This window comes from Manis pentadactyla, chromosome 7 (assembly GCF_030020395.1).
Source record: "Manis pentadactyla isolate mManPen7 chromosome 7, mManPen7.hap1, whole genome shotgun sequence".
Taxonomy (NCBI): Eukaryota; Metazoa; Chordata; class Mammalia; order Pholidota; family Manidae; genus Manis; species Manis pentadactyla.
The window spans coordinates 4,494,969-4,505,662 of NC_080025.1; the positions used below are offsets into that span (position 1 = coordinate 4,494,969).

General features: G+C 38.1%; 1 protein-coding gene across 1 annotated transcript in view; it reads right to left on the reverse strand.

Moving 5' to 3' along the window:
* The window catches only part of ASB5 (ankyrin repeat and SOCS box containing 5), a 31,649-nt gene extending 28,416 nt beyond the window's left edge, over window positions 1-3,233 (reverse strand). The window contains exon 1 of the mRNA XM_036894109.2: window positions 2,926-3,233. Within this exon, the coding sequence (XP_036750004.2) occupies window positions 2,926-3,121 (196 nt within the window). The 5' untranslated portion in view covers window positions 3,122-3,233. The remainder of the gene's footprint in view (window positions 1-2,925) is intronic.
* Window positions 3,234-10,694: the final 7,461 nt, after the last annotated feature.

A 10,694-nucleotide genomic window follows, 5' to 3' on the forward strand; every position in this document is an offset into this window, starting at 1 on the left:
TCTAAGATAGAACTTGAGAAGTACCACCCTTGACAGAAGAGCTGTCATCTCTTGAAGGGTCCTTGGGATGTTAATAGTTCAAGGCTTCTTCTAGGCCATTGGAGTGATTTCAAAGAAATCAGTGTTTTCCCCAGTGCTCATTTGCTCTGTGTACTGTTTGATATTATAGCTAAAAACACCTTTCAACTCCTGTTAGTTTCAGTGTTGGTCTCAAAGTAGAGTGCTGGCTTTAAAAATAGACCAGACCTCTGTTATGTAGAGATTGTCATCAGGACATTTAATAGCATGAATGTTATTGGAGGTAGTTATATAGCAAAATGTAACAAACAGGTCCCTTGAATATGATGGTGGAGTTGGTAAAAGTTTTCAATGCAAAAGATGAAAAGGCAGATTTGTAAGTTTTACTGAGTTGCAAAGAGATCAAGAAGGAAATAATCGTAAGCTATTTTTGCTAGCATTTAGCTCTCAGCATTCTTGTTGTGTAAACATATCTTGGTCTCAAGGCTGAGTGGAAAGTGCTTTAAAAAAACACCCTACATTGTTCTAATACAATGATCTTATTTGCAATAGCATCTAGGAAGACTAGTTTCTTCTCTTTCCTACCAAAGTACTTCTGCTCATGGGGAGGACGTCCAGAATGGTGTCAACAGGGACTTTTGTGATTACGAAAGACATGAAAATATGCACATCATCTCATATTTCATGGAATTTGGCAACTCCACATCAGAAATGTCAGGGAACTATCTGGCTAAGTCTTGAAAGTAGGAATGAGAAACTTAATTCAAAGTGGAATGAAGGTGATAATCTTTCCTAGGAAGGAGGAAATTGCTAGATTAAACAAAGATAATTAAGTCCAATTAGTTAATTATAAAAATATAAATAAAATAACAGTTTAATTTTGATTGTAAATTATAAATGAAAGAGCTATGTTAAATGGAGAAAATGGTACTTTCCTGGGCAAAGAGGAATTAACTTTTAGAAGTTAGAGATCAAGAAATAGTAAGGTACCCAATTATCCTACTAATATTAAAATAAAATTGGAGACGAGTTATGATTACACCGAATAAAAATAATATTTTCGATTGTTTAATATATAGATTAATGTGAGATTGGAAGGAAGAATTTTGTTAACTAGATCTAACATAAAAACACAAAATTTTTAAAAACTTTATGTTTCCAGGAAAAGTGTTTTCTGTTAGTGATGGTCAATTTCTTTCTTTCCTTTTTGAGACATAATCCTGGAGTTCTAATATATCTAAACACAGACTCATAAAAGCAGCCGGGAACGTGGACTCCACCGCATGCGTTCCTGTGACTTCCCAGCACGAGCACACCGAGACCAGGCTTAGGACGGGATGACCGTTTATTGTAATTTATAAATATGTACCCAAAAGGAGCCTCCATAGCTTCCTCTAAAACCCTAGTTAATTCATACAAATATGTGGAGTTTTAGCCAATGTTTTGTGATTTTATGTGTAGCAATTCTCATGATACATAGACAAAAACTAATAAGCTATATAGGCTGCCCATGAAAGCAAATTTTTTCACCTTAGAATCTATTTAGTCTTGTATCTAAAATACGGTCTTTGCTTTAAAATCTAGTTTCCTATGTTTGCTGGTTTTTAAACAAAATATTCTATTTACCAATGTAATATATGCTATATTTAAATAGTTATACCTGTTCTCATGCAGAGCTGGTGGATTGAAGGATTAAATACTGCCTATTTCCTCTAAATCCCACCTTCCTTGTGAGAGTTTCATACTGGCATTTAGATTTTCTTCACTTTTAATGAGTGCATAAATTCCTCACTTTGCACAAGAACAATCTTCCTCAGGAAAAATGTGCTCATTATCTACCTCACACACCAAAAAAAAGATTTTTTGCCTTCACTCAACTTTCCATGATCCCATAGAGTAACCTAGATTTTAAAACGAACTATTCCACAAATTAAAAAATGTAAAAAAAGCACATTTTGAGAAGGAAGCTTTCTACTCTAAGTGCTTTTCGTTTCTCTAAATTACATTTTCTAGTTATATGACAGTATACCTTGATTCTGAAAATATTAAGTTCCTTTACAGGTATTTTGGGCTCTAAATTGTGCATGTTTGCCTGTTGATTTTCAAACCAACAATTAATCAAAAGACAGTAAGACATTGAAAGGGCTCCTGAAGCTCACCGTAAATTATTTTCATTGTACTGAATACCGGTTCAGTGGAATATAAAGATTTTACAACCTTTAAAGTATGGTTACAATCATTGTTTCTCATTTGGTCTCATACTTCAGTTTCTTCTAAAGAACATGGATGGATGTACTTGCCTACATGCATTCATAAATGTGTTACTTCATGTTCTTATACTCTGTTAATCAGTTTTTTACAAATTAAGTAAAGCAACAATTCCATCAGGAAAACACATGCCTTTAATCTTAATATTTGACATGTTGTGCTTTATTTCATCATTAAGTGGTTGATCTTGGTCAAATAACTGTTGTGGAAAACAAATTGAACCTTCAGATCGCTTTCATAATTATTTTACAACTGAAAATTTGACTTAAAAATGTTAAAACTTTGGGTACATGTTAAAGGACAGTTGAAGTGTGATGAGAAATCAAAACCCCTAAAATTATGGCTTGACAAATGCTTAAAAGTTTTAAAATGCTCATTAATTAAAAAGTATATTTAATAGTTTGTTTCCATCAATCTATTTTGCAAGGACACTTTGGTTTTATTACCCAGTCACATGGCAAACTGATTGTCTTTTTTATGAAACTATGAAGTGAGTTAACAAATATTTTCTAGAAGGTGATGTTTACGAAATCTTCACTTTGAAGTAGCCACTAAAGAGAATAAGGAAAACATTTCTTGGCCGGTGGATGAAATCATAGTTAAACTGAACGTGAAACGAGCGCGCGACCAGACACATACCTTGGCCCTGGCTCACCCCATAGAATTCGGCCGCGATCCTTGCCGCCTCCTTGCGGTTGCCCTTCACAATGTAGAAATGGCTCAGGATGGCAAGGCTGATTTTCACAAAAAGCTTGAAGCAGAAGAGCGAAAGTATCGTAAAGTAGACATTGGACAACTGTTGAGCAAACGGTCGGCTTTCTTCTACCAGCGACATTGCTGCACAGGAATCTGTGGCCTTTTCGGCGAGATCCAAGTCTCAGCTGTGCCTGGCTCCAGGCCGGGTGCTCCTGGACAGCTGGTCCTGAGGAAAGAAGATACCAGCTGGTACTGATGCCTCCGGCTCAAAATATTTATACTCTCCATAAAAATTATTTGCAAACTCCTATTGGTCTGACAGTATCGCATGGAAGCAGTTGCAACACGTGTCCTCAGGGCTCCTGACTTTTCATTCTCAATATAAAATGACACCCCCACCTCTGTGCTCTGAATTTCAAAATCCAGGTGTTGAAATTTATGTACAGATTTATTCCTTTTTTGGTATCCAATTGTCATGAACACTTTGAAGACTTTGCAGGTGAGTAATGATATTCATAAGATCAGGGTGAAATTAAGTCCATTAATCCAAGCCTTTAAAATGGTCCTATTTGTAGACCATGAGCTGAATCATCACACAGTCCATGGCTTGGTGATCTAATGACTCTACCTCACCAAATTAGACAATTACGTTGCTTTCATTGTTGTCAGAAAAAAAAATTTTTTTAAGTGGATAGATGGGAAAACCAGAGAGTAGTAGCTTTAGACTGGTCATTCATCTAGTGAATACTTTTTAAGCAACTACTATGTGTTAAACAATTTTTTGGATGCTGGGGAGACAAAGAAGATTGCCATGGCCCTGCCACAAGGATCACCTAGTCTAGATGAGGTAATAGACATCAGATAAATACAGAGGACAGGTACCAGAGCACAAGAAAGGGCCTAATCCTGGTAGGGAAGAATCCAGGAGGCTTCCTGGAGGAGGCAGCATATCCAGAGAATTATCAAGTAGACACAGGTGTTTCATCTAGACTATCCCAAGCCAAGCAAAATGATGTACTTTTTAGGCCTGTAATCTTTAACTACAATCTGATTTCACTTATAAATGAAGTGCCACTGTCTACAAGGGCATCCTTAGGCAAGTTATATTTTTCAAAGAGAAATAGAGTAAATTATTAAGAACAATAATGTGGAGTGTCAATATTTGGCACTTAGGTCAAAAGTAATATGCCAAAATATAAAATGGTGTATTAGTGAGCTTATTTATACATTTAGATGACCAGGTTTAGGACCTGTTCATTGTTGTACTGCTTCCCAAATCTGAGAACCTCCCAAATTAAAAGTGCTGGCGGAGATGTAAGCAAACAGAAGTGGCTTTTCTTAAAGGATTATGTCAGGGATTGGTGCACTGGTGTCACATGCTTATCTTTGGCATATGCTTCCTATGCTGGGAATCTTATCTGACTGGACCAACTGACATATCTCCTAAAGCAAAGGAGACATTGCTGTAAAGGAAAGATGCCAAATACAGTGGGCTGCTTCTGTCCCCAGTGACTGAGTTGCTCTCAGAAAAGTAAACTAGGTGAATAGATTAGAAAGAAATTATTGAACTCTATGAAAATGGCTGTCAGTATTGTTTTCACAGGTAGGGAATTAGAGTGAGTGGCTGTTCTGAGCCCAGTGGGCCATTTCATTTGTGAAGTTAATGGCAATTAACTTCAAAGCACTACATGTTCCTCTCTCACTGGGGGCGAGATTGTGTCACTTAAGTAATCCCATGACCACCGCCCTGCGGTGAGTCTTTCCCTGGCATGGTGACCAGGACTGCACACCAGAGAGGCATGTGGCACGGCCAGCTGGGCCCTTAGTGCTCTGAGTCACGGCGCCGACTGCCGCCTCGGCGCTCCGGCACTGGAGGGGAAACCCGCCCAAGTCACGTCTCAGTGTCTGTCTAAGGTTTCACTCCTTCCTCTTTGCCAGTAAGTGCCAGTATAAATAATTATCTCCACATCAGCTACCCCAGGGCCTGGAGTCTTTGGGGTTGAGGAGCACTTTTATTTCAATAAGGCTGCTATCACTGGGGCATTAAGCTTAAATCCCTGTCGTTTTATTAGTAGAAAAATACCAATGTCCCATAGTTAGGATTTTATGTCAAGATATCAGGTTTTATTTTAGTGAATTCTTTGATTCCCACCTCTGTTTTCTGTGCTGGCGTACCCTCTCCTTCAGCAACTTTACCACCTCTAATTCTACTAATCACTAAATAAACAACAAGGCTCAATAAAATAGCTCACAGTAAGTGAGCTCATCACATGTAAACTAGTGTATTTTTCATATTTTCACATAAACTGGATAATGTATTATTATTTCACTTCCAAATAATACCACAAATAACTTTATTAATATTTAAAAGACACATGATAAGTATGTGACCCTATTTTCCTGGTATTAGCATTTAAAAAAATAAAACAATTAGCAATTTAAGTGACTTACTGAGATACTTGCTATGAGCAATAGCACTATTTGAACATAGTTCTAACTCAAATATCTGCCCAAGTTACTGCTCAAATTTTCTATTTTTAAGTGTTTACAATCTGAGTGAGCAAATACAATTTATGCATATTGAGACTGAGACAGAATCATAGATTCACACACACAGTAGAGAGATTAGTCTAAGACTGTATTCAACAAGGTACCTAAATTAGGACCAAATTCAGAGGGCAGGGTGTACATGCTCTGACCATTAAATGAGATGGAGTCTTGGGTGTGCTCAACAAATGGGAATCAAGGAGAAGGGAAATGTTTCATGACTGGGCTAATCCTTTCAGATTATTCAAAGCTGTGGCCCCCTTAAAAGCAACAGAGAGGAAGCAGATAAAGGGGCCAAAGCAAAGGGTAGTTGAGAATTAGTACATTAAAAACGGTGAGTGTTCAAAACAGGGTCAAATAACTGAGTAAGATCAAAAAGAATAAAGATAAAGAGAAGGACAGTAGGTCTGGCCGGAGGAGTTCACTGGTGGCTTGCAACTCAGTATTGCACTCAGAGTGGAAATCGAACATCAGTGTTAAGGGGTGATCCCTACAGCAACTTCCAAAGGAAAAAGGCCCCTTGGCTTCCTCCTGTTGTTGCTTTTCTAGGTATGGGCTCTGACCCCCTCCACCATATGGATGTCTGAGGAGGGGGCTCTGTAACCACCCCCTGGCCCTCCTGACCTTTCTCTTTTCAAGTCTCCCGCCCACCCCCTTCATTCTCCCAGGGTATTACATGGATTGGCAGCTCTTGCAAGCGTTTCAGACATTTAATTGCACATCCCTGTGATGTTGACTAGGATAATAACTTTCAAATGTAGCCAGATTAGTCTTCAGAATCTCATAGAAGAGAGAATCTCATTTCCAGAGATTATGAGACTAAAATATCCGATTTAGCTATTGGATTGATCCAAGTTACTAGATTGAAAATGTCAGTGGGACAAAATAAAAACTGTCTGTTTCCAGTGTTTTCCAGTTGGTAAACACTAGCATAAATATTTTTATGTAGAGGAAATACAGTCACCCCATTGAAATGGCCATTTTTTTTAGTAGAACTCTGAAGGCTTTCACTGACTTCTTTATTCCAAATAACAGAATTTACAGGGATGCATTTCAAACAGCAAGGTTGCTAATGTTCACTATGGTGGCAGGTGCCTTCCCAGGCTCAGAATAGGGTTTTTGAGGAGTATTTATATGCAATGAATTGCAAATTGAGGAAAGTCGTTTGCTCATAAATCTGAAGGACAGTGATGGCTGATAAAATGAAAGGGAAAAAATTATGCAAGTTGTTATTGGTAAGATCATAGCTTATTGCTGTGCTTAAAACACCACTGAAAATGTAACCTTTGTTTTTTCATTTTGTGAGCTCATGAGAAAAAATAAAGGCAGATGAAGCTCTTAGATGTTTAGAATATACTGGAGACTCACATGTTAGAATACACAGGAATCTGACATAAAAACAGATGTTTTTTGAAATCCTAAAAGTTGAAATCCTTAAAGGGAATTAATAACTGAATCTAGTTTTATCTTCATTCAGTAGAGTGTGTAGATTCTGTTTAATTAGTTTATCTTCACTTACCCAAAGGCTGTATTCGTGAAAATAGCCACTTCACAAAGGTGACCCAAAGCACATGTCCTAACTGCTTACATAGACTCAGACCTTGTGATGTAAGGTTTCTGCCATAAATAATTCACATGTTCACAGCGGAACTACACGTACTGATGCTCCCAGTTCCTGTCACATTAACTTTCATTATTGATGAAGGGTAAACTCAGAGAGATTATAACTGTCATAATAATTACTATTTATATTGTTTGTTGGGGACAGTTTTGCTGAGAGCTATTCTAGTCTGACTGTATTACCTGGGAACAAATTCTTGCTTTTGGCCTCTAGCTATACTTCTAGTATAGTGGAACAAAAGAGTAATTTCTGCTAGTACTATGATAATTCATAAGAAAAATAAAATATTATCCACAAAGTCATCATTAACTTAGATTTCATCCAGGCTTTTGGGGGTAAATCACGGGCTTTCTCCAAAGCACAGAACAACTTATATCCTAAAAACCAACTCACATCATGCATCCCATGTTGCGGTCATCCTGAGGATGCCTTAGATTAAACAGATTGTCGTCATGTATGTGCAGGCCAGGAAAACTTGGCTCAAAGCTGGTAGCTCTACAGATCTGAGGGTTTAAAAATAGATTCTATTTTTAAATTAATATACACTTATTAATGATTACTTAACAACACTTATTAATTAATTAATTAATACACTATGTGACATGCACTGTTTTGAATATTTTATCCATTACAATGAAGATTTTCTTTCTTTCTTTTTTTTTTTCAAACCCAACATTTCCTTACAGGATCCTCTCTCACCCAACCTCAGTCCATATACTTGACCTCCTGACCCCAGAAAAAGACATTTGACCAAACTAGGCAATGAAAGATATTTCTGGGACTTGGGGAGTTTTGGGGAAAATGTTCTTACTCTACAGGAGAAGTTAAGATAGCAAGGTCTAAGCCTGAAGATGCTAGGAGCTGTCTTTATCAGTAAGGAAACAGCCTACCTAGGAATTAAGCCAATGCAAAGGACTTAAGCCAGTGAGAATTGGAAAGGTGGTATCAAGGCACCTTTTCTGAATGTCTGAACCCGGCTGCTCCTGAAGCAGCCGGAGTTGACAGTAACATGAAACAATAAATTCCTTTTTGTTGTTAAACCAATGTGAACTGGGATTTCTCTCACTTCTATGAAGAAGTCCTAATATATTTATATTTTCTGGAGTCCTGATAAAGAAATATGAAGTGGCTATCATTATCCCTTTCATGCAACAGTTGAGGAAACAGAGACTTAAAGAAACTAATTTGCCCAAGATGACACTTCCTAAAGAGGAAGGGCTGGGACGGCAGCTCGAGCTCTTCTCACTGCAATTTTTCTCATACTGTTGGTCACAGGTTAGAGCTGAAACTTTTGTAGTGCCTCGTTGACTCGCCGCCTCCCACTCTATCACACCATATGATTTACAGGGCACATTTGTGCCATGTTTGGGTTATAAATAGTCTGTGGCTAAATACTAGTGTATTTCACTGGCCTGAAGCTAATGGCCCCAGGCAAATTTTTGGTGATTAAGATTTTGTTCTAACCACCTCATTTAAACAAACCACCTACTTCCAAGATTGTTTAAAAGGAAGCCTTTCACTATGGCATCATTTTGCAGCCCTAAAGCCTGGGGCCACGTCAGAAGTGAGACGATTCCGCCACACTCCAGAACTTCAAGCATGCCAATGCTATGGGCATTCTTACACATATATTTTAGAAATTAGTTATTGTCATTTCTTCAAAGAGATAAAATGTATCAATTACCCTAGGATATGGCCAACTGACTAATAAATTGGGGTCTGTGAATGACCCTGTGTAGGACCCTAATAATATGGTTTCTTCAACAGAGGTATTGTCTTGTGTGCTTGCCTTTCAAGTCTATTTTTTATCTCCAATTACAAGCCCCATAATAAAAGGATCTGCCTCATAAGTGTGACATTTAAATGCAATAACGCATAGCACTTTGTCAGCATGAACTCAGCAATAATTGATATATCATGATTTCTATTATTTTGTTTTTTGAATTACTTAGATTAGAACCCATTGCATAATAGACACAAGATGTTGCTGTGTGCTCGTCTAACTAATTGTCCAACGTCCAATAGTGTTATACTCTCCATCAACTGTAGACATGGATTTCTATACAAGACTCCCTCTGATATTAGAAAATGTGCCCATTTCTACAACCATGATTCATAACTTGTGTTATATTCAAGATAAATGATGTATTTTTCTTCAAGGTAATGAAAGATAGCTGTTAACTTCATAAGACATTTATTCACCACAAATATTTTGATTATTTTTTCCCCCAGGTGCATAACAAAGGTTTGCAACAGTTTTGGCTACACAGAGAGCAGGTACTTCCAGTCTTAGAAATAAAGCTGATCTCACATTGGAGTCCTGGTTTAAGAAATTAAGGGCTGGAAATGCAAAATCTTATCTGAAGATGTGATGATGGCAATAATAATAAGAATGGTAACAGAAAAATATGTTTTGTTATCTATTACTGCGATCCAACGCTAGCCAATGAGGTCATTAAAGCTGCACAGGTTTGGGAATGAAGATGGTGGAAACCGCACAGCTACCTTAAAGCCTCAAGTGAGCATAAAGGCTCTCATGGTGTCAGACTCAACTTCAGCTGGTACGCTCTGGACTTGGAACAAATGCAATTCCAGTTTTTAACAACAGATTTCCTCTTGGTTGTGCAACTTGTTTGTCTCTTTTCTTGGTCTAATGCCCAGAATGTAAAGTCAGCGCAAGGCCAAGAGAAGCCTTCATTTGACCACCAACCTCAGTGTCAGCTCATCATTTTGTATTCTTTCCTTGTCTTTCTCACTAGGTCCATGAACCATTCCCAAGCCTCGGTTTTCCCTTACAGTTACAGTTTGGCTTCATTTTTTCATGGGAACTGCCTCCTCTCTTGGCCTGCTCAAGCTTTCTCCAGGGAGTCCTTTGGGGAGCTCCCCCAGCTGGCCTTAGTCTGTAATACCACCAAAGGCAGAAGTGGGCTTCGTTATGTATTTTGCAAAGACAAAGATGAATATATGCAAGGCATTGCGGTCCATGAAACCAAGGTAAGATTTTTTTGTAAGTGGTAAGGGAAGGCAACTCCACAAGAACATGGGTGGGGGGCCCTGGCAAGATAACGGTGGCCTTCTTCCCGCACATAATGTCACGTTGATTTGGCAACTCATATATGGAGAAAATGGAAGATCGCTCTCTAAGAGAGTGAACATCAGGAACTCATTGGGGTCAGTAGCTCTCTAAATTGTATCTTTTCTTCATCTTTGACATGTGGTGAGTCTTGACATTCAAACAAACACATTTAATATGTGCCCAGTTTTGTACAGTGGTTTCCTCTAAGACATCTGCAGTATGTTTAATGGGCCTAGTTATTTATTCTCTGGTCATCTGGGGTATGTTCTCGGTATTCCCTGTTCAGACGTGGACACTTATGAGAAGGTGACATGGCCTCTAGAGCCAGACTCTCTGGATGTGAATCCTGGCTTGCTAGTTCCATGACTGCCAGAAAGTTAGCTGTTCTTTCTGTTGTCCCATTTCTCATTTGTAAAATGTGAATACTGACAAATACTGCAATGGGATATCAGGATTATTAAATAAGTA